Source organism: Pimephales promelas, chromosome 1 (assembly GCF_988280905.1).
Source record: "Pimephales promelas chromosome 1, fPimPro1.hap1.1, whole genome shotgun sequence".
NCBI classification, from domain to species: domain Eukaryota; kingdom Metazoa; phylum Chordata; class Actinopteri; order Cypriniformes; family Leuciscidae; genus Pimephales; species Pimephales promelas.
The window spans coordinates 21,575,836-21,600,609 of NC_142769.1; the positions used below are offsets into that span (position 1 = coordinate 21,575,836).

At 36.0% G+C, this 24,774-nt stretch overlaps 3 protein-coding genes and 1 long non-coding RNA gene across 4 annotated transcripts; 3 read left to right on the top strand and 1 right to left on the bottom strand.

Moving 5' to 3' along the window:
• The first annotated feature begins 278 nt into the window (after positions 1-278).
• Positions 279-9,305, top strand: slc38a7 (solute carrier family 38 member 7). Its single transcript, XM_039668784.2, has 12 exons — positions 279-483; positions 1,592-2,034; positions 2,147-2,200; positions 3,160-3,304; positions 3,384-3,528; positions 6,499-6,597; positions 6,688-6,745; positions 7,346-7,460; positions 7,554-7,701; positions 7,792-7,991; positions 8,084-8,135; positions 8,777-9,305. The coding sequence occupies exons 2-12, from the start codon at positions 1,771-1,773 to the stop codon at positions 8,883-8,885; spliced, it is 1,389 nt and encodes a 462-aa protein (XP_039524718.2). The 5' UTR covers positions 279-483; positions 1,592-1,770; the 3' UTR covers positions 8,886-9,305.
• A 1,457-nt stretch (positions 9,306-10,762) lies between these two features.
• Positions 10,763-15,695, top strand: LOC120477274 (lysosomal protective protein). The gene is made up of 11 exons (XM_089128860.1): positions 10,763-11,071; positions 11,673-11,784; positions 12,007-12,148; positions 12,226-12,383; positions 12,506-12,597; positions 12,714-12,798; positions 13,201-13,341; positions 13,440-13,576; positions 13,654-13,816; positions 13,888-13,977; positions 15,338-15,695. The coding sequence occupies exons 1-11, from the start codon at positions 10,881-10,883 to the stop codon at positions 15,419-15,421; spliced, it is 1,395 nt and encodes a 464-aa protein (XP_088984986.1). The 5' UTR covers positions 10,763-10,880; the 3' UTR covers positions 15,422-15,695.
• A 3,099-nt stretch (positions 15,696-18,794) lies between these two features.
• On the top strand, positions 18,795-19,507 carry LOC120477305 (uncharacterized). The gene is made up of 2 exons (XR_005622372.2): positions 18,795-18,929; positions 19,233-19,507. It is a non-coding gene; the product is annotated as an uncharacterized LOC120477305 (long non-coding RNA).
• On the bottom strand, positions 19,366-24,039 carry LOC120477304 (cytochrome P450 2B4). The gene is made up of 9 exons (XM_039668842.2): positions 23,769-24,039; positions 23,061-23,223; positions 22,821-22,973; positions 22,495-22,655; positions 21,932-22,105; positions 21,686-21,824; positions 20,840-21,027; positions 20,484-20,625; positions 19,366-20,251 (listed from the first exon to the last, which is right to left on the bottom strand). The coding sequence occupies exons 1-9, from the start codon at positions 23,928-23,930 to the stop codon at positions 20,043-20,045; spliced, it is 1,491 nt and encodes a 496-aa protein (XP_039524776.2). The 5' UTR covers positions 23,931-24,039; the 3' UTR covers positions 19,366-20,042.
• Between the last annotated feature and the right edge of the window lie 735 nt (positions 24,040-24,774).

The following is a 24,774-nucleotide window of genomic DNA, read 5'->3' on the forward strand; positions in this document are numbered from 1 at the left end:
CCAGGAAGGAAATGGAACCTAGAAGGTTTATTAGGCACAACAGGAGGAGATGGGGTAAAACATACACAGAAAGCAGTTATTCAATATCTGATAAACATAGGAATATATCAGAGTATATATATATATATATATATATATATATATATATATATAAAGTAGTCCCAACGAATTATAGCTCATGTTACATACTTCGATACAGTAGGTGGCGGTATGCACCTTCAAAAGTCACGGTTGCAATCTGCCATAAAACAAAAAGAAGAGGAAAAGGAAGAAGCGGCGCTCATCGCCCATCTCTCATCCATTCATCCTATGATCTCATCACTAGCTTAATGTTGTCACGTGACCATGTTTGTGTCAGCAGCTAATCGATGAAGCAGTTTCGGTGGAGGCAGCAGCCTCATATTTATTTCAGTTCCTCTCTGGAAAACATCTCATCTATGCTCTTCATCACGGTGCGGGATTAGCGAAGAACATACGCTTGAGGTGGGACATCTGCTTTATCACATATCCTTCATACCTGGACAGTTTATTAGCTAAACAAATGCAGTGCTATGTGAGTCACGTGAGCGTTCGGGTGTCACGGCATGTTTTGTGTCTTTCTTGTTTGTGTTTTTTACCCTCTTAAGAGTAACGTTAGTGGATGTAGAGTTAATTTTCTGTGCGATTGAAATCGTGCCTATTAAGAGTGTTTGATCAGTGTCAGTTTCCTTAACTTGGCCTAATCTTTTGATTGAATCTTATTGGCAGTGAGCATGTGTCTGTGTGTGGTGATGTATTTGCTATAAACTCAAAGACACCGTCATAAACTAACGCTACCATCACTTTTCTCGGTCATTTAGTTCAGACATTTCATGAAATAATTCCAAATCGATATGTTATTGATCAGCTTTTAATCAAGCTGCTTTAAAGATAATGTCCTGACCGTGCTTTATTCCTTCTCTTGTGGAAAGCATATTTCATTTCCTCATCGTCTCAGATTTCTGCTTACTGATCAGCTGAGAAATACAATTATATCCCGTGACTCCCAGACACTTGAACTAAAGTGCAAACCTCTGTGTCATCAAAACAACCACGTGGACTGTGATCTTGACGTATTGTTCTCAAGCAAGCAAAAATATCTGTCAGACAAGTCAAAAGCAAATACACTACCATTCAAAAAGACAAGAAAGAAATTAATACTTTTATTGAGCGGGGATACTTTAAATTGCTTAGAAGTCAAATGTATAATGCAAAAAATTATATTTCCAATAAATCATGTGGTTTCTATTCATCAAAATAATGTTACGGTTTCCACAAAACTAAGCAGCACAACTTTTAACAGATATACAAAATATTTATTGAGCCACAAATCAGCATATTAGAAGGATCATGTGACTCTGAAAATCAGCTTGACCATCACAGAAAATAAACAGTTATTTGAAATTGTAATATGATGTCAGACATTTACTGTTTGATCAGCTGAGAAATACAATGTCCTGTGACTCCCAGACCTAAAAGTGCCAACCACACAATGTAACTGTATGATGGTCATAAACCGTTTTAGTCAATTTGTGAAAACTACCATGTGATATGTTCCCTTCTTTGTTCACAGATGACATTGAACACTGAACACAACTCTCTGTAACTGTATGGACCCTGTGGAGGTGTGTTTACACCGTTTCCCCCTCAATGGTGGTGGATCTGACTGACAGCACAAGTGTGTTTACCTCTACTTTTACCCTATGGTGTCCCTGTAAGTTTATCTGAGGGTGTGTGAGAAAAGCAAGCGTCATGTCGAGGGCGGACAGGGCTGTTAACAGTGAAGTGGGCGATTGGGGCTACAGTGAGGATGCTGGAGAAAGGGCATGGCTTCTGCAGAGTCCCAGCGTGGACTCCATCCAACTGCCTAACCAATCAGAGGAACGAAGGGAAGGGACATCTACATTAGGGGCTGTTTTTATTGTGGTGAATGCTGCTCTGGGAGCCGGACTTCTCAATTTTCCTGCTGCTTTCAACATGGCTGGTGGCGTCACAGCCGGAGTGACCCTTCAAATGGTGAGAGAGACATAAGGACAGATGTAAATAAAACCAAAAAGTGTACAATTAAAGACAGAGTCTTTTGAAGTTTAATGTTGTGAAATTCAAAGTTTGCCTTATTCTTTTGCAGTGCATGATGGTCTTCATCATCACTGGGCTGGTGATCTTGGCTTATTGTTCTCAGGTAAGCATATATCTGTATCAGACGCATCAAGAGAAAATGCAATTCCGTTCAGATTCATTTGAAAGACATTAATTCTTTTATTCAGCAAGGATGCTTTAAATTGATTAAAATGATGCTGAAAATTCAGCTTTGTCATCACAGGACTAAGTTGCATTTTAAAATGCTTTAAAATAGAAAATATTTCTTATTCATATGGCTGTTTTTACTGTATTTTTGATTAAATAAATGCAGCCTTGATGAGCATACGAGATTCCATTAAAATAAAAGCTTACCAACCCCAAACTTTTGATCTGTTGTGTATATATTTAGTTTTATAAAAGCTTTTTAATATTGACCGTTTTCATATTTCCGGGTTTCTCAGAAGTGGAAGTCGTCATATTTGGGTTAACTTTTATATCGGTGAATGAGAGACAGACTACATTAAATATTTTTTGTTTCCATTAGCTCAGATAGCAAAAGAAAAACTCCACAATTGTGTTTTTACAACTTTTAAAAAGAAGGGAAAAAACAGAGAGAGATTCATAACAACAGGCAGAAGACAGAAAGATGTCATTTTTACAGCTACACCCTTAGCCTCTGTATTAGAAACACTCCAACAGCAGCATTTACTAGTTTTTTGTAATTTAATGCAAAGTTATATAATACAAAGTATAGTATTATAAATGTACATACATTAAATTGTAATGTGGACTCATGCATTTTATGTAAAGCTGCTTTGAAATTATGTGCTTTTTGAAAAGCGCTATACAAATAAATGTGAATTGAATTGAATACATAATATATATATATATATAAACATAAAACTTTTTTTTTTTAAAGATTTACGATGTTGATAACTGTAAAAAAAAAGTGCCTGCACAGTCTGAAAAGGGTCCATAGGGTACCTCAAAATTACCCTGGCTGAGATCCACTGGTTTACACCCCACACCTTTTTCTTTTTTTTTTTTTTTCTTTTTTAGGTGAGCAATGAAACAACGTATCAGGAGGTGATTCGTGCTGTGTGTGGGAAGGTTCTCGGTGTCATATGTGAGCTGGCCATCGCTGTTTACACCTTTGGCACCTGCATAGCCTTCCTTATTATTATTGGAGATCAGTTGGACAAGTGTAAGTATATTCACATGTACAAAGAAATACCAAAATAGTCTGACTAGAGTTGTCTGATTTTCTTTCTTTCTTGGTACAGTGATTGGTGCTATAAATCACGAGTCAGAAACGGCGATTATTTCGCACTGGTACACAGATCGCAAGTTCACCATCACATTGACCTCCGTGCTGATCATTCTTCCTCTGTCCATACCCAAAGAGATTGGCTTCCAGAAGTATGCCAGGTAGAAACGTCTTTTTTGTGTTTTTTAACTGTAATTTTGTCATGCTTTGCAATGTTATATCACAAAACAATTCCACTTGATTATTTAATCAGTGTTGGGGGTAACGAATTACCAGTAATTTGAGTTACGTAATCAGATTTTTTTTAAGTAATGCATTACTTTTAGATTTACAACAAAAGTTACTTTTTCAAACAAGTAACGCAAGTTTTCCTATGTATTGACTGACAGCTCTCCTGTCGCCATGTTGAGAGAAATCAGGAGTGAAGAGGCGTTGAGTGTAAACTTGGTGGTTATTGTAGTTCTAAACTAAAACTGAACAGGCATTTACTAATCTCACTTGGACAAAAAATTATTCAGAATTACTCAGAATAAAATCAGTGAAATGCAAAATCAGAATACTAGTATGCAAACCTCCAATAATTAAATGTGTTAAATAAAACAAATACCTTTATGCATTTATCTCACTTTATTAACAAATGTACTTGCTGCTGACCTTCGATGGTTCAGTTAAAGGTGCCATCTGTCAAAAAAAATCTATTCATACTCCATATTCCATACCAGATGGGGGCAGTACACCTCCAGAAAGTGACTTGTGCCGCGGCCGCGCAAGCGCTCACTCTCACGTGTCCAAACAACACAAGCGAGCGCTGTTTTGCTCTCTCCCCCTTGCGCATATTAATCAAATAAATTGACACGATAGTAAAAGGTTGGAAGACCGCAGTTTCACGTGGAGCATTTGGAGATTTTTAGAGATTAGAGACTCAAAGAAAAACATCTCAACACTAAATTATAAAATCCGTCTCATAGACGCCTGTCTCAAATACAAGCCAGTGCATTTCGACGATATGTGAAAATACGTCTATTTCTAAATACCGTAAAACGAATAAAGTTTTACGGTATTCGTTTTGTTCATATTACACTTTTATTGTTAGTTTGAATTAATTTGACAGACAGCATTCGCTGATGTTGACCAAGCTAGCGCCATTCAGAGCTGCCAACTCTCACAAATTCATCGTGAGACACGCAATCGACACTTTTCACACGCTTTCACGCCACACATCAATTTTGTCACACACAGAAAAGGACACGGAGACCGACAGACTAGACAGAGCAGGTTAGTTATGATATATAAAAAAATTCTCATCTCTCAGATTCTGTCAATTTTATTACGCAATTCAAACAATAAATGCAGTTTTGGCGCTTGTAAATGTTAGACGACAGATGCCTAGCGCACGTGAACCGATCATCTCTACTAGCTAATGGTAAAAGAACACGAACACTGTTGAAAGATACAGTACGCGACAACTTACCAAAATGTATTCCTCATGCATAATATCGACCAATCATTTTTTGGACTCTTCCCTGAACTGAAATGTAGTAGTGGATGACATCAGGTTCAAGTGCACCCACAAGCCGTGCGAGTTATTCTTGTATTGTAGTTTTGCTGGTGGTTATGTTGCCCGCCTGCATACCGCCTCCCATGGCCGAAACTGGTATTACGACACCTGCCGGGCCGGGGCTAGTAATTTAGCATGCTAATTCAGGTTAATATCTCTGCAGCACTATCCACAAGTTTCCTACGCCCCATGAGGCCTTGCGTCAAAAGTGGGCGCGACTTCCGGTTGGAAGTAAACAAAGCGCGATTTGACATGCTTGACACTCGTTCATTCAACAGTTGACAGTCATTCAAGTTATAGCGATCCAAACTAGCTAACGATGTGGGAACACAACCTCAACGAAATTCAAAAGGGTGAAATAACAGTACCTTTACCTCCGCAGCGAGTATTATAATAACATTATTAATAATCAATACTCATCAAGGCATGGTGACAGACAGTTGTGCGAGCTGACAAACAATTAAAATAAAAAATACACACTTAATCATTGTGCTTTGGAGTTTATTCAAAATTATAAATGAATGTGCTACTTGAATACATTAACTGGCACATTTGGTATTCAGTCAACACAGGCTTTGATCCTGAGTTTAGGTGTAACATCAGTAGCGAACAGCCAAACACATGCTGAGAGTTTATAGAATATTAAGAATTTAAACAAATGTACACAGGAAGATTCGTCGTCTTTTGGGAGGTGATGGAAACTACAGTCGTTGACAGGATCACTCTGATTTCGTTTTCAGCTTATGTTCAAAACAATCCCGTTTAAGCCACTAAATTAGTTTAGTCCGGCTATACATACAACCGCGAACAGCACATGTTGTCCCTGAGCTCCGTAACGACATCTCTCATAAAGATTTGCGTCTTTAAATAGTAAAATAATTCTCCGAAAAACAGCTAGCCTCTTCGCTAACTAACACACAAAATACCATTGGAATGCTACTTCCGCCGCGTCACCGGAAGTTTCACCCACTTTATTTTTTACAGGAGCGCCCCTCGGAAACTTGTGGATAACTTTTCATTTTTTAATGACATCATCAACCTATTTCTTCTCATTCTTTTGATGCGTGTAGCTCATTTTTGGGATATTTTAACCTCAATTCTTACAGATGGCACCTTTAAACTAAAAATGGCTTTAGATTTTTTGTTTTTATTTGTGAAGTAAGTGTTTAAGTAAGTAAGTCTTTCTTCTCCTACATCCTATTCTTCTGCAATCCAGAGTCAGAATGGCAGCACAGCTGAAAGGTTTATTTGAGCTGCGCCCTCTACTATACAGCCGTGAATTTGCATTTCCTTCAGCCCTATTATTTCAATTTTGTTATGTAAGGGCCTTTATATTTGCACAAAAATAAAACTTTTTTTTTGTTATAAAAAACAAGCCCAGCCCAGGTGAGAAAAAGTAATGCATAAGTAACGTAATGCATTTTTTTTCTTAAAGTAAGTAAAAGCACTTATTTACTTTTAAAGGTAACTTTATATTGCAATGCATTACTTTTCAAAGTAAATTTCCCCAACACTGTTCCTCAATATTTGCTGGTTAAATCATATATGCATATTTGTACTGATTAATTTGCAGCACCCTGAGTGTTATCGGCACCTGGTATGTGACAATCATAGTCATCATCAAATACATTTGGCCTGACAAAGAAGTTTCTCCAGGAATCATCCCGGTCAGGTCAGAAGTACATTTTATTTAGTTATTTGAGAGAAACAATACAGAGTAAATTGTGATCACTATTATAATGTGATGTGTTGTGTCTTTCAGTCCTGCATCCTGGACCGATGTGTTAAATGCCTTGCCTACAATCTGCTTTGGTTTTCAGGTGTGTAAGTAGACTTTACTCCATTTAGTTTTTTTTAGACTTAAAAAATGTTGGGTTGTTTTTTATTTATTTATTTTTTATTGTTGTTTTTTTTTAATAAAATAAATGCAACCTTGGTTAGCAAGAGATTTATCAAGCCAGTAATATTATTAAGTATTATACCAATTTAAAATAAATGTGTTCTAATTTAATACTTTTTAAAATGTAATTTATTCCTGTGATGCAAAGCTGAATCAGAAACCATTCTAATATGCTGATTTGCTGCTCAAGAAACACTTATATTGGAGATAATAAAATAATCTGCGTAATACTTTTGTGGAAACTGTGATGCATTTGTTTTTTTCAGGATTCTTTGATGAATAGAAACCTAAAAATAACTATTTATCTGAAATAGAAATCTTGTCACGTTTGTCTAAATTGATTGATTTGATTTAATTGCGTCTTTGCTGTATAAGAAGTATTAGTTTATTTCAAAAGTTACAGACCCCAAACTTTAAATGGTAGTGTATCAACTGTCTCAACCAATGAATAAATGTCTGAATTCATTCCACTTTTGAAAGCTAGCAAATCATCATTGTCCTCACACTCTTTTTTTCCCAGTGTCATGTCAGCAGCGTTCCTGTTTTCAACAGCATGAAGAAGCCAGAAATCCGGCCTTGGTGGGCAGTTGTTACAGTCAGCATGATCATCTGCCTCTTTGTGTATACAGGCACGGGTGTGTGAGCTTGAATTTGCCAACATATTCGAATGATAAAGTAGGCCGAACCTGAGCTGGTTGTATAAGCTTTGGGCTTGTTCTTCTCCACAGGCGTCTGTGGCTTCCTGTCATTTGGCTCAAACGTGAGCCAGGATGTATTAATGTCATATCCATCTAATGATGTTGCGGTGGCCATTGCGCGAGCCTTCATCATCATCTGTGTTGTTACCTCATATCCAATTCTGCACTTTTGTGGAAGGTAACAGCCTTTCGTGGTCTATAGATGTGTGTCGATTGAAGGATGCATGTTGTCAGTCTAAAAGGATGTGTGTATTTGTTTGTGCTTTAGGGCAGTGCTGGAGGGTTTGTGGTTGCGTTTTAAAGGAGAGGAGGTGGAGACAGATGTGGCTAAGGAACAGAGACGGAGGATATTGCAGACGCTCGTCTGGTTTTGTCTCACTCTAATTCTCGCTCTCTTCATTCCTGATATTGGACGAGTCATTTCACTAATTGGTGGTTTGGCTGCGTGCTTCATTTTTGTTTTTCCAGGTATTAAAATTAAAATGATCTTAGACTGTACTTTTTCTTGTTGTATCTCATAATTGTTTCATCATATTCACTCTTCTAATGTTTGTCTATAGGGTTGTGTTTGATTCAGGCAAAGCTTTCAGAGCATGATTTCAGATCACTCAGGTAACTAATTTATTACTTATTAAAGGGTTCACCCAAAGAATCTGTCAATACTTATTCAGCCTTTTGTAGTTCCAAACCCATAAGACTTTTGTTCATCTTTGAAATAGAAAGGAAGATATGTTTAATGAAACTTGAGAGATTTCTGTTCCTCAGATGAAGAACCACTTCAGCAAAAGTTTGATGTTTGTAAAAGTAATCCATATAACTTACACACACACATAGAGCACATCAAATACAGTATGATAAACGGAAGCTCAAACATACTTCCCTACTTGCTTGACCTTTGAGAAACTGTTTACCATATTTCATGGGCTCTTTGTACTTTGATCAATGTTTATATATGAATAAAAGCCTAAATATAAGGCTTGGATTAAACCGCTTGATATGGATTAGGTTTACAATCTCTTTTTGGTGGAATGAACTTTCAATGGAGAAACAGAAATCTCAGGTTTTGTTAAAATATCTTCAGTTGTGTTTCAACGATGTACAAAAGTCTTATGGGTTTTTGAACAACATGAGGGTGAGTATATGATGAGAGTATTTTCATCTTTGGGTGAACAACCCCTTTAAACTATTTTTAAAAATGCCCAAAGATTTGTGTTTTAAATGATAAAACTGATAAACTAATTCTGTCTCTCTAGTTGGAAAGCAATGGTGGCCTATGGAGTCATCATGGTTACAATTGGCGCGTTCATCTTTGGCCAGACTACCACGAATGCTATCTACAAAGATATCATGAGCAGCCCATAGGAAGGGGGAATGGGGTGACCTCACATTGGGCTATGAACCAATAGAGATATTTAAAACACGGGAATGACTGTCCAAAAATCATGTCTACCACTGACCTCTATTACCTATTCAGGAGACTGTTTTAAATGTCTAATATTGCAATTTAGCATGCACTCCCACAGAAACCTGTACCTCGTGATGTAGTGGATCAACCACCAGCATGCAACATCAAACTCTCTGCGCTGGTTGTCTGTGAATGGAGGACGCCTGGAAAGGATGCGATACTTCTCTATTCTGAATGGACATGGACATTTGGTTAAATGCTCCTAAGTTAGATCTTCCAAATATAATCTATTTCTTTTGAAATGTAAATTTGTCCCCTTTCTCTTCTTTTTAAGTTTTATATTTTTTTTAATAAACTGATTTTTTTTGATGGCCTTATATACTTGACATTGTTAATATGGTCTATGTTCATAATGTTTACCCTTAAAATCTTATTGCAAACTTGTTTTTCTCGATGATTTGCACTGCCAAACATGTAATTCTATAGTTCCAAAAAATCTGGGAAGACTAATAGTGTGTGTCGCGTGCGTGTATATATACACCGCTTTAGACTGAAAATGACAATTTAAGATTTTTTTTTTTTTTTGAGTATTCTTGAAAAGTTTTTATTTTTAATTTGATGCATTGTTGTTGTTTTAGCTAGATTTTCTAAATGTGCTTTTCATGAAAAAGATGTATTGGCCAAGGATGCAACAATCTCTGGTTTTGTAATTTCACTGATACTTGAATGAGTGTAAAGAAGACTAAATGGTTAACTTGAACAGTATTCATTTGCATTTAATTTTGTTTTAGGGTGGAATCATTAGTATTGAAAATGAGCATTTGAATCATTCTCCAAAGAGTTAAATTGTGTAAGTCACATTGGTGTGTTGGTTTCTTCTTTTGCACCACATGATGCAGTTGTCAATTGTGTGTGGATATTAGCAAAATTCTTATGTCATACCTCATAGATTTAATCAGTAACACTAGCATGCATGTTTGCCTTTTCCTCAATCATTTATTATTGTATGTTTACAGTTTCAGTGCAATCACTAAAGGGATGTTCCACATTATACTGCTCTTGTGCTCTTTTGTCTTCAACTGCAAGATGCTGTTCAACTATCATGCATTCCACTAACAACTAAAAATGATCAAATTGAATACTCAGAAAATGTAAATGATTGGCCAAATAATGAAGGCTCAGTTTAAATGAACTCATTAGACTAACTCATGTCATTTAGGGCAGGAGAAGGAGGATGAAGCATGAGCATTTCTTGCAGATTTTAAGGGTTCATTTTTCCTCTCATAGGCCTAGTTTGTTGTTTTGGCAAACCCCAAGATATAAAATACCCTTTTATTTTAATTCTATTTAATCTCTAAAATATATTTTTTTAAATGCTTGAAAATTATGTGAAATAAAAAAAAAACATCTCACATACCTGTATAATTATTAAATAGCATACATGTTATGTTTTTATTCAGATCTGACCTTAATTTCTTTAATTAGTCACATAAAATATCTCAGGTTTGGTTAATGAGGGATAAGTTATACTACCGTCTGATCTTTCTAACCTCATTTCAAGCATCTACGTGCTTAATAAAATATCAAGTAATTAAAAAAATTGTATTGTACATTCATACATAACATTGCTGTAATATATTTTACCTAGTTGGTCCAGCAAATATGTCATTCAATTCATTTGTTATGAGGATCCGTGATATAATCTGATAATACTCGATAAGCTGAGAAAAAAGGTTGGAAAAACAGAACAAGGTGATTGTTTACACACGTTGGTTGCTTATGTAACCGGAAGTAACGTACTCTAGTTGATGTTTGTCAGCATCACCTGACGAATGTAAAAGTCATATGACCGTGAGAGGAAGGGAAACTCAAAAAAGCTCACGGTGACGGTCAGACAGGAGAGGGTCACAGCCATCGATAGTAAGAGAAAGCTTGCTAAAGTCTTCGAGTCCATGTCCATCGGACTGTGTAAAATGTTATCTCTCCATGCCTTCATCTGTCTTCTGTCCGTGTCGGTGCATGTCGTGAGCGGCATGTATGATCCAGACGAGGTGCTGGATCTACCGGGCATGTCTTTTAAACCCAATTACCGTCAGTGGTCAGGCTATCTGAAGGCGAGTTCGGGCAAGTTTTTGCACTATTGGTGAGTTTAATTGTTTTGTTTTTCTGTCTGAGCGTGAATATGCAGCATGTTTTGTTTGTGATGAGGATGTGTTTGCGAAAAGCATTTCCTCCTTCACACTGAATGAAAAATAAAGACGTCTTATACATTATTTTAATATATATTTCAATATATTATTTAATATACAATTTTTAATATATATTTACTTGCACGGATTAATTGTTCACCACAAGACTAGTAATATGCGCTAACAAAGTAAATAGGTTCAATTTTGATTTCACGGGGACTTTAAATCCAAACAAAACAAAGCATAAAAACCTTTTTTTTAAGTAATTAAAAACTTTTTATATAAAATATTTTGGCGATATATGGTCTATTGCATGGACTCTGATATAAAATAATATTGTACCATATTCATACAATATCGAATATGTCTAGAAAAGTATTACATTTTTAACGTTACATAATTGTAATGCTAGGCTATAAGTTTTGGTTTTGAACTTTTGTTGTGAGTACGAGTGACTTAGTAGCTGTGCAAACAAGGTTTGAATCTCCTCAGTAAGGCAGAAAGATAATGTTTTGTGTATTAATAGTGGCATTGATGAGAGTGTGTATGTTTCAGGTTTGTGACGTCTCAGAGGGACCCTCTCAAGGACCCCGTCTTGCTGTGGCTGAATGGAGGTCCGGGCTGCAGCTCTTTGGATGGATTTCTATCAGAGAATGGACCCTTTCATGTAGGTTGATAAACTACTTCCATTCAATTTAAAAATGACAATTACTTGAGAGCTGATTTAATTTCAAAGGAATAAGAACTACAGAGCTGTAAAGTTTAGAGAGTGAAAATGTAATGTTGACTTCTGAATTGTTCTAAATTGCCTTTCTGTTCAACACAAACAGTGTGTATCTTCTGTGTGTGTGTGTGTGTGTGTGTGTGTGTATCTATCTGTGGTCCTTAGGTCAATGATAATGGAGCCACTCTTTACGAGAATGAATTCAGCTGGAATAAAATCGCCAATGTTCTGTATCTTGAGTCTCCTGCTGGAGTGGGTTACTCCTACTCAGATGACCAAAAATATCAAACCAATGATGATGAGGCAAGTATGCAAACATTCATAGACATTAATAGCCTTTAAAAACTTCTGAAATCCTGAATATGTACTTTTTTCTTTAGGTAGCGGATAACAACTACCTGGCTTTGCAAAGCTTTTTTACCAAGTTCCCAAATTTCACCCAGAATGAGTTTTTCATTTTTGGCGAGAGTTATGGAGGCATCTATGCACCCACACTCAGTCTGAGAGTTGCCACTGGAGGCCACCTTAAAGTGAACTTTAAGGTAAATTAAAATATGCTTGATTCATTTTTAAAATGGAATTTATTTATGTGCTTATTCTTGAAGACTGTTGAAAGGTTTATTTTTTATTTATTTTTTAATTCTTCGTTTGGTTTCTTTTGCAGGGTTTTGCTGTTGGAAATGGCATTAGTAGTTTTGCACTAAATGATCAATCACTAATCTACTTTGGTAACTATCACGGCCTGTTTGGAGAACAGTAAGCTTAATCATTTATTCTTACGGTATATTTGGCCACTCGTGTGTTTATTTATAGTACAGTAATGACAAGGAATATTTTAATTATAGGGTTTTTTTATGCTATTTTGCTTATAGGTTGTGGAAGGATCTGAATGACAACTGCTGTCAAAATGGAGTCTGTAACTTCTACAATAATTCTAAGGAGTCCTGCTCTGTCATGGTAACGTGAATACATCCACATGCTTGTTCTACAACCCTGAAGTCAAAATTTACTATTCTTGTTTATATGGAATATTGCAGTTTTTATTATAAATTATTTATTCGTCCACAATATATTTAATAAAAAAAAAACCTTGTGCCCTCGTAATATTAATCAAAATAACTACCACTCCCACTTGCAGCGACTTCTCTTCTCTGATGTTGTGTTTTTCGGCGTGAGGGCGGGACAGCCCGTCACTCGCATGAGATCACCAAAATAGCAAACCTCAATGATTCAATCAATTCCTGATGAACAAAATCAAGTCTTTTTTTTTTCTTGTTCGAGAAGCCATATTAGAGAAGAAAAGACTATCACAACTTCTGTTTCATGTCGACTTTGTGATTTGTCTTCTGTATTTTCCAGGTATCGCATGCATTTCATATAGTCTATGACTCTGGGTTAAATACATATGCGCTGTATCTTGACTGTGCTGGTGGTGTCACATCTCAGAGAGCCATGAAGCACCTTTTTTTAAACTTCAGGAAACATTGGGAAGCTAATCAGGTGAGGCCTGTTTGAACTACTCATGCAGCCTTCCAACATCTACTTTAATAAACCAGAGAGAACAAAAAAGTGAATTGTGCTCTCGTTTATATGTTCAGTTAGTAGGAAAAACTCCAAGTGTGAAGGGAGTTCCTCCCTGCATCAATAGTACCGCTCAGATGAACTGGCTTAACCGAGGAGATGTGAGAAAGGCGCTGCACATTCCTGATGTCCTACCACCATGGGACATCTGCAGGTAAACTGACGCCTGTCCTGACTGTGTGTGTGCGCATAAGATCATGTGTGCATACTGTGTTTTTCCTTTTTATGCAGTGATGTTGTGGGAAACCAGTATCACACCATTTACGAAACTGTGAAGGACGTCTATGTGAAGCTGCTGGCTTTGGGTCTGAGAGCTTTGGTCTATAATGGAGACACCGATATGGCTTGTAACTTCCTTGGAGACCAGTGGTTTGTTGAGCAGCTTGGACAGAAGGTAAGATCTTTGAGATGTTCAGCAGATTTTATAGCACCTTCTAGGTTTAATGTTTGGTTTTCTTCTTCAAGGCAAGCACACAGTACCAGCACTGGATTTATGATAACCAGATTGCTGGATTCTACCAGCAATTTGGCAACATCACTTTCCTCACAGTCAAGGTAAGTTTGTGTTGCTCTTTTCCAAGTTGTAGTAAGACTTTACTGACTTTTAGCTTTAATAAGCTCCATTGATGTGCAACCTCTGTTTGTAATCTTTATGGAGATTCAAATGACAGTTTCCATTTTATACATTTTCTAATTAGCAATAAATGTCATAGGGTGTAAAATATACAATAACTTTCATAAGTTTGGGGTCAGGATGTTTTTTGAAAGAAAATAATTCTATTTCAGAAAGGATGGATTAAATTGATCAAAACTGACATTAGACAACTATAATGTCACGCAAGATTTCTGTTTTAAATAAATGCCAATCTTTCAAACTTTCCATTCATTAAAGAATACGGAAAAAATGTATGACTATTTATTTTCACAAAAATATTAAGAGGCACAACAGTTTTCAAAATTTATCAGACAGCCCGCATCTTGAAAAAAAGAATTATGCTTATTGCAAAACAGGGCTATTATTACCTAATTTGATAGTTCAAAAATATAAATAAATACTTCCCAAAATGTACAGTTTTTTTTTATCTTCTCAAAATAAAGAATGAACATTTTTTCAAATTATATGCATCAAGTTTAATTCACTAATCAAAATAACAAAATCAGTCATATGTCAAAAGATCCATTACAATTTTATCCATTTAATTTACAATCTGCAAAGGAGAACTTCACGTAATGAGTTTATAGAAAAAACAACTTAAAATCTGTAATTTTCTATCGCTGTTTGAATTTAGTACAATGCACAGATGTACAAAAACAGAAAACATCTGGGCCATGTTTGTATGTTCTTCTGTCACATGAAATCAGGATTAGGCATAAAATGATGTCATACATGTGAAAATCAGTTGAGAATGGGTGAAATAGTTCAAACTTGGCTCAGAGTAAGATGGGAATCATGTCTTTGAGGGGAAATACTTTACGGTAATTTTATATAATATTAATTAAGGGCTAATGCAAGACTTATTCACCTTACAAATTGTTGTTGAAAGCGAAAATGCTATGAAATTCAAAACAGAATCGGCACCCTAAAGTTATTAAGAAAGAAGTATTGGATTTCATTTACCAAATATGGTTTTGTGGCATAATAATAATAATAATTTCTTGAGCACCAAGTCAGTATATTAGAATGATTTCTGAAGACTTGAGTAATTACAGGAATATATTACATTTTAAAATATAATCAAATATAAAACAGTGATTTTAAATTTGTAATATTATTTCACAATATTACAGTTTTACTGTATTTTTGAACAGCCTTGGTGAGCATAAGAGACTTCTTTCACAAATAGAAAACGTGTGAGTGTGAGAGTCAAAATCATTCTTATTAAAGCTGTTGTGACACACAATTCTGCTGTTCCAGGGTGCAGGTCACATGGTTCCTCAGTGGGCTCCTGGTCCATCTCTACAAATGCTACAGAGTTTCCTGTCTAATAAGCCTTACTGAACTTCCTCCAGACCATATCCTGTCTTAAAGTATAAAATCAGATTTTCAGAAGTTGTCCTGGATTGATTTAAAGAAAGAGTGATTTTATTCTTAACTTTTGAAATTTGACATGAAGATGTGAGACAGTTTTCTCAGGGACAGTTGTGTGTATTTGCATATGTTTGGGAATTTGGTTAAGCTGTTTTTATTTTTTTTTATCTGTTTCAATCTTTTTTTATGCCTTTTTCCTTGAATATGGGTGGTGGTTGTTCACATATTGATATTTTTAAAAACGTGCACTTTTAAAAATCACATAAATGTCTTCGCATTATTGGTTCGTTTTGTTAAGATTTTGTTTTGATGAGATTTGTTAATTAAATAAGTGCCAAGACTCTCTTTTGTAAGTTGTCAAATAAAGTATTCTGAGAAAAAAATGTAGTCTTCATTTTGTTTATACCCTTGAAACAATAAAACTGCCAAGTCAAATAAAACCAAAACTGACAGCAAAATTAAGCTCATAATTAATATGCATCTGTGGTTCTAAATGGTTTACAAACCCAACTGATTCTCAAATGATCTAAGAATTGTTATATGGATGAGTGACAAAGGTACACTCCTTGAGGTACAGTGTGTGGAAATTCAACCTAAAAGAAGTTTACAATTTTAAAGTTTTCCACATGGAACTAGAAATATAAACTGGTAACGATACCCATGTCACGATTCGATACATACATCACAATACTGAACTCACGAAACTATATTATTGTGATACTCCAGTCCAAAACATAAGATTAAAGTTTAACAAAAAATGCATTGTGGGTGTAAATGAATAGGTTTGGACTTGGTGCTGGTAACCCAATGCACAGGACAATAGTGACACCAGAATAAAAATAAAAATACTGAATTATTCTAGATTATTTTATGCTTGCACTCTGTCACTGACTGGATACATTTATATGGATATATTTATTATAATCTAGACCACTTTGTTTGGCAACATAAGACATTTTTTGTCAACAGGCATTTTTAGGACATTACATTTATATATATATATATATATATATATATATATATATATATACAAACCCAATTCCATAAAAGTTGGGACACTGTACAAATTGTGAATAAAAACAGAATGCAATGATGTGGAAGTTTCAAATTTCAATATTATATTTAGAATACAACATATCAAATGTTTAAACTGATATGTTTAACATATCAGTTTAAACATTTGTGTTGTGTTTAAACATTTGATATGTTGATGACATATCAAATGTTTAAACTGAGAAAATGCATAATTTTAAGGGGAAAATAAGTTTATTTTAAATTTCATGGCATCAACACATCTCAAAAAAGTTGGGACAAGGCCATTTTTACCACTGTGTGGCATCCCCTCTTCTTTTAATAACAGTCTGCAAACGTCTGGGGACTGAGAAGACAAGTTGCTCAAGTTTAGGAATAGGAATTTTGTCCCATTCTTGTCTAATAAAGGCTTCTAGCTGCTCAACTGTCTTAGGTCTTCTTTGTTGCATCTTCCTCTTTATGATGCGGCAAATGTTTTCTATGGGTGAAAGATCTGGACTGCAGGCTGGCCATTTCAGTACCCGGATCCTTCTTCTACGCAGCCATGATGTTGTAATTGATGCAGTATGTGGTTTGGCATTGTCTTGTTGGAAAATACAAGGTCTTCCCTGAAAGAGACGATGTCTGGATGGGAGCATATGTTGTTCTAGAACTTGGATATACCTTTCAGCATTGATGGTGCCTTTCCAGATGTGTAAGCTGCCCATGCCACACGCACTCATGCAACCCCATACCATCAGAGATGCAGGCTTCTGAACTGAGCGCTGATAACAACTTGGGTTGTCCTTGTCCTCTTTAGTCCGGATGACATGGCGTCCCAATTTTCCAAAAAGAACTTCAAATTTTGATTCGTCTGACCACAGAACAGTTTTCCACTTTGCTAGAGTCCACTTTAAATGAGCCTTGGCCCAGAGAAAACGCCTGTGCTTCTGGTTCCCGTTTAGATATGGCTTCTTTTTTGACCTGTAGAGCTTTAGCCGGCAAGGGTGAATGGCACGGTGGATTGTGTTCACTGACAATGTTTTCTGGAAGTATTCTTGAGCCCATGTTGCGATTTCCATTACAGTAGCATTCCTGTGTGTGATGCAGTGCCGTCTAAGGGCCCGAAGATCACGGGCATTCAGTATGGTTTTCCGGCCTTGACCCTTATGCACAGAGATTGTTCCAGATTCTCTGAATCTTTGGATGATATTATGCACTGTTGATGATGATAACTTCAAACTCTTTGCAATTTTTCTCTGAGAAACTCCTTTCTGATATTGCTCCACTATTTTTTGCCTCAGCATTGGGGGAATTGGTGATCCTCTGCCCATCTTGACTTCTGAGAGACACTGCCACTCTGAGAGGCTCTTTTTATACCCAATCATGTTGCCAATTGACCTAATAAGTTGCAAATTGGTCCTCCAGCAGTTCCTTATATGTACATTTAACTTTTCTGGCCTCTTATTGCTACCTGTCCCAACTTTTTTGGAATTTGTAGCTCTCATGAAATCCAAAAGGAGCCAATATTTGGCATGGCAATTCAAAATTGTCTCACTTTCAACATGATATGTCATCTATGTTGTATTCTAAATATAATATTGAAATTTGAAACTTCCACATCATTACATTCTGTTTTTATTCACAATTTGTACAGTGTCCCAACTTTTATGGAATTGGGTTTGTAGTTTAATGTCTGACACTGAAACTCTGTCAACTTGAATTTTTTTTTGTCACACAGTTTTCATTTTGGGTGAATTATACACAATCCATATTGTTACTATTCATGATAATACTCTTCATGGTAATGTTGTTATACATTATAGAAATTTATATATTTAAATACATCTGAATTCTGAAAATGTCATTCTGGCCCCTCTATGGGTCCCGCCATTTACACACCTGGCTCGTTGTGTAAAAATCGAAATGAGTGTGGACATGAAGAGTTCAGATGCAAAAGCCTCTAAGTGCCATTTGAAATTTTCTTCTAGAATGATCATTTTTATCAAGCTTGTATATTTTAGGTCAGTAATTTCACTTAAATGACAATGAAGATTACCTATTAATTGCCATTTAAGTGAAATTACTGAACTGAAATATACAAGCTTGATAAAAATGATCATTCTAGAAGAAAATTTCAGGTGGCACTTAGAGGCTTTTGCATCTGAACTCTTCACATTATGTATGGATATAGAAAGGGAATATAAATGATATTTTAATGGTGGTGCTGATATGGCAATAGAGGAGCGAATGGAGGGCAGTAGCCTAACCATAAACTGTAAACCTATAACCTGTTATCAGTTAATAATGTACAGTAGGGGGCGGTACATGCCACTTTAACTTGGTCGTACCGTTCCATTCACCCAAGACAGACGAAGGAGAAAGGCAACAAGTCTTTTTCGCGCACGCGGTTGGCGGAACCAGGCCTACGTGTAGAGATGTAGCCATGGAGGAGGATTATGATCAGGTAAAGAGTGTATGTCGGTTTGAAGTTATTTTACTAATCGATATTAGCGATACTGCTATCTAATTCTGTTGTTAAAGTGCACCGTATTTAAGCTTCCGTGTCTGTGTGTGACTGTTGGAGCTACGCTGCGGTGCAACAGAATACTCTCTTTCTCTATCTTTCGGGCTTTATCTTACTGCTGGTTCTGCCCTTGTGAAAAGAGACACAAAACATTGTATGTTCTGAATATTAACTAACTATAAGCTTGTGTGATGCTTAAACCATTCACTCATGTGTTGTTTCCATTATTTTCATGATTAACAGCAGCTGGAAGAACACCTCGATGGACAAGAGGATCCGTGCCATTTGATGTTTTGTGATTAACTTTATATATTTTATTATTTGCACATTTTTACAATACAAATCAGTCCCAACATTCAATTATATAACTGATATATCAAATGATTTATATATTTTATTATTTGCACATTTTTACAATATAAATCAGTCCCAACATTCAATTATTTTGTAGTCTACATCATGCTCTATCAGTATGAAGCTGAGCTTTCTAGCAGCACAATATTACATATATGGTATTTAAGTGTATTTTAAAAACAAAATAAAAACAAATATTAAACTGCTACCACTGGAATTGTCATGATTCCAAAATGGATTAGTTGTGAATTGTTTAAAAAAAAATGCATCAAAGCTGCCTGTGATCAAGGTTTCATTAACCATTAACATGTTTAATGCATTTAAGAGGCGGGCTAGTTGTCACTAGAGCTACAGTCTCGGTAACTAGTTTTCCCAGGCATGGGTTTTGTAAGTTAATTTTAAACGCCATTTAAAATTATAATGTATTTTTGCTGTAGACATTGGGTAAATAAGCAGATGCAATAAAAACATATTGAGTTTAACATCTTAGGGCAAAGGTATTTTTCATAAATGTCATTGCAAGTTGTTACACGTGCAATATGTTGTAATTTTATACTTCAGTAACTTCCAGTATTTTTTGTTTTAATCTTGTGTGTAAATTTTACTAAAAAGCTAAAACATAGTTTATAGGCAGCTACCATTGTGCTTGTATAGTGTGATGTGATATGGGGCATGTTTTCACTGAAGGGCAATATATGTTCAATGAACAGTTTCACAAGTCTCCCCAGGTGTACGTAGTTGTACAGTCATACGGTAAGGTTTCACTGACTGTGTCCCGCCATATATATATTTGAAGTCCGGCTCTCCTGCATCCTTCGGCCAGATAAGATTGAATTGTCGCAGCACCGTGACCAGGATGAGGAAGAGCTCCATGCGAGCTAGATTTTCTCCTAAACACACACGAGATCCTAGGAAATAGAAAAGTGAATGTAATACAAACACACAGTTTTTTTCACATTCTACTATACACAAATGTGCTTTCTATGTGATCAATGTATTGTTTTGATCATACCAATGACCCTGTCTGCATAGTGTGTATTTAAACAGCTCAGGGACACCCCTGTCTGGATTATAAATAAACTAAATTAGTCTAGATTAAAATACCTCTTTACACCGACTAATAAAACATACACAACATACCAGCAGAAAAAGGCATGAATGCGTCAGGCTTCACAAATTCCCCCTTTTCATTCAAGAAGTTTTGGGGGTTGAATTCATGCGGAAACTTCCACTGACTTTCCTCTCTCAGAGCAGATGACAGATAGGGGATGATAATTGTCCCCTGTGAGAGCAGATGTTTTTAACAAGATTAGCAAACCTCCCTTTTATAGTCAAGGAGTTGCAGTAATAACAGTTTGGTTGATCGATTGTTTTGATAAGATAAAATAATGGATAGTACTTTTTCTTTTATGCCAGTTTTATGTGTCATAGTAACTCTACACCTTTGATGTAAAGAAACATTTGTTGCCACACACAGTAATTATAGTAAATGCCACCTTTGGGATGCTGTAGCCCTGGAGTTGAGTGTCGGTTGTGGTGGTGTGAAACATACTGAGAGGAACAATGTCACCAACACGCTGACCCTCATGAATCACTGCTTGAACGAAAGGCATGGCGTTTCTGTCCTCATATGTAACGTGTTCACGAGCACCAAGGACTTCATCAATCTCCCGCTGACATTGCTCTGAAAATGTATAAACAGAAAAGACACAAATAGACATTGAAAGACTATGAATGCTACAAATAAAATGCATTATATCATTTCAGAATCTTATTTTGCTGCATATGATTTCTTAATGCAAAATCCATTAAGAAATCTAACCCAGCCTACCTAATTGTTGGAAACAGAAATTTGCAATAAATCACACACACTCTCGCACATTCTTGAATGTGGTTTACTGGGACTCTCCATAGGCCTAATGGTTTTTATACAGTACAAACTGTGTATTCCATCCCCTTACACTAATAATAATAGCCTACCCCTAAACCCCATCACAGAAAACTTAATGCATTTTTACCTTTTAAAAAATAAACATAATTTAGTATGATTTATAGGCTGTTTTCCTAATGGGGACCAAAAAATGTCCCCACAAGGACAAGGAATTTAGATATTGCCATCTTTGTGGGGACATTTTATCCCCATGAAAGTAGTGTTCATTCACCTAAACCACACACACACATAGCTATCATTTGGGAAAATATATATAAAAATGACATGGATTTATACATGGCGATTCACCAACATGTATCACCTGGATAAAATAGTAGATAATTTACTTTGACATTCGAAGGTTTTTAACATAAAAACTCTCAATTAGACAAATCTTATCCACATTCCTTACCCTGAATATGAGTGTGCGTCATCAAATAGAGTGTTAAAGTTCGGAGTGTGTTAGAGGTTGTGTCGGTTCCAGCCACAAACAGGTCAAACAGCAAAGTGACCATTTGTGAGTCATCAAAGGTGGTGCGTTGATCTGCTCTCTGAAAATAAAATGATCTCACTCACCACTTTAAATCAGAGAATATTAAACTCATTTGCAGCTGAAAAAAACAAACACAAACTTACCCTATACACAAAAGTATCTTACCTTCTCCATCTCCTCCAAGTAACAGTCAATCACGTCTCTTGGCTGCCCGGTAACATGTGACTTCCTGTGCTCATCCACAACTTTAAGAATATGTTTTCTGATTGTCTCAAAATCGTGAAAAGCTTTCCAGAATGGCAGTGGAAAAATCCTTAACGCTGGGGCTATTTCATAGAGCTGCAATTCAGAAGAAAAGCTTTTTTACATATATATATACTGTGTGTGTGTGTGTGTGTGTGTGTGTGTGTGTGTGTGTGCCATGTCACCTTTATTTATATGGTGCCAGCTTTACAGTGATAAACAGGAAAATAATCATTAAACACAAAAATAAAATGTCTGTAAAAATGTCTGTCGTTCCACTTGTGTACAATAGGCTATATATACACTATACAGTTTATTTCAGTGGTGCCTATTTACACTAAGTGACATACAGATAGCAGTAGAGAATAAACAGTGTAAATATAAGTAATATGCCTATTGCCTATATCGTTTATGAAAATAGCCTTTAACAACAAGGTTGGCTATTTGCATGTAATTAGATGCTCTTTATATTTCGTTGTATTTACCATTGCCCATGGTCCAATGACAATCTTTGTAAGTTTTTCCATAGTTATGATCAATGTCTGGAAATATTCATCCTGATAATTGAAACGTGACCCAAAAATGATTGAGGCAATGATATTTGAAGCAGCTCGGTGGTACAGATGTTGAGGGTCAATTGACTTTCCTGGTAGAGTTGTAGAGACACAAAGACAAGGAATGTTTTCCATTCATGAATTTGAATGTTCTTTGGCAAAAATGTCTATATACAAACATAGGACACTGAATATGTGAATAAATGTGTTATGTTAATACAGAGATTGAAGGTGACAGGTGAGTAGGCCGTATATACCAGCAGACTCCTCCAGTTGTGCGCAGATATATTTGACTTCTTCCAGAATCCTCTGCTCCATACTTCTCTTTCCAAGGCCGAAGTTCCTCAGTGTGGTCAGAGCAAAGCGTCGATGTTCCCGCCAGCCGTCTCCATTATCTGCCATGATCACCCCTAAACACACAGAGACACTTGTCTGTGTTATGTGAGCAGTGTGATTTGCTGCTTGAGTACTCTAGTATTTTGTATATGCTGCGTTACCTTTGCCCCTTGTTATATGACTGACCATCATGTTCTCTGATCTACCAGCAAACTCCACCGCTTTTGTGATCAGTGCCTCCCTGATCATTTTCTGTCCCGTCAACACCACTGCTGGCTGTCTACCAATGTTCAGTGCGTAGATTGATCCATAGCGCTGAGCAAACTGTAGAAAAACATTTAAGTTGAAGACCACAAACTCAGAGCAGGATGTTATTGCTGTGTCATGCTGTATGAATGAAGTTTGATTTCTTTTCAGAACTTTTCATAAAGGTACAGGACAATGATATGCTTAAAACGGAGAAGTTTTTCCTTCGACTTTTCCGTGACCATTGGCAAAACGATCCCCACTCACACGGATCCGTCAAAACTAAAATTCCAGTATTCTGCTGCCAGGTCTTTTTTATTATTAATATTATTGAATGCCAGTCACATGGCTGGCATTAGACTTTGGAAATGGTAACTGCTGTGATCTTGAAGCTGACTTCTGCTGATGAAACGCAAACTATCTTCAGTAAAACTTTTCTTTAATTTTTTTTTTTTTTTAATAATTCTGACTCTGGGTCTTCATTCTTCATATCTGGTTCTTACATAGACTACAACAAATGTAAAGAAAATATACAGTGTAATTTATAAAATAACAATAATTATATAATAATAACAAGTAAATAAAAAAAAAACAAATAATATAAAGCCAGGCCATGTGCTTACCTTGTCAAAGTTCTTTAACGGGTTTATGCGGTCAAATTGTAGCAAATTTCCAAAAAATGGAACAGGAGTGGGTCCAGGGGGGAAGTTTTTAGGTCGCCGAATTCTGAACTGCAAGTAGAGAAGAAAGGCTCCGAGACATAACAGAACCAGTGCGGTCCACATGGTTACTGATCTACTGGACAGGACTTCTGAAACCTGCTATTTAATACAAACAGAGAACTGATAAGCATGCACAGAAAACAACCTTTTTCAACTCTGCTGAACTCTTAAAACTTTGTTGAACTGGAGTCGGGAAAAATAGACTATAGGTGAAAAGTTAAACTATGATATGACTGAAAAGGTAATATCCCAGCAAAGGTCAATGTCTGTACTTTTGATAAAGTTGGAGGTCCATTAAATATGTCCTATAACAGTTTCCAAGTTTTGTTCACCATAGTTTCTTTAAAAACATATGAAGAAAACATATTTGTTGTAAGTATTATTATGTGGTGCATAAAGTCTAGCTCACTTGTGCTCTTCAAAATGCCCAACAGAGCTTAAACTGGATTGTCTTTCTGTAGTAGCCAACTAAAAATGAAATTGCTTATTATCTTTCCCTTTTTATCCAGTGATTTACTGTTACCTATTCTCAATGATATCCTATCTCAATGATATTATGCCCATGTTTAGTTTTCAACATCAGGTATTCCGAAAACAAAATGAACTGACAAAATTTTTCAGAGCAAGCATATTTCGCATATCGCTAATACCACTCAGTTGGGATTGGTGTAGTCAATGTGGGCCCAGTTTGCACATTATGCACAGTTATTATTAGACTTGCTTTTTGTTGTTATGTCCTTCAGCATGGGGAATTTTTACCCCAAACAACAATTTAGAAGTAGCTTGTTAAAAATGTTAAGCTACAGATTAAATCAACTTTCCTCTAAACAACCTTAGACATTGTAAATGACCTATTGTTTTAGGAGAACTATTATGCAATGCATAGTGGCAAACAAGTGATAGAGGT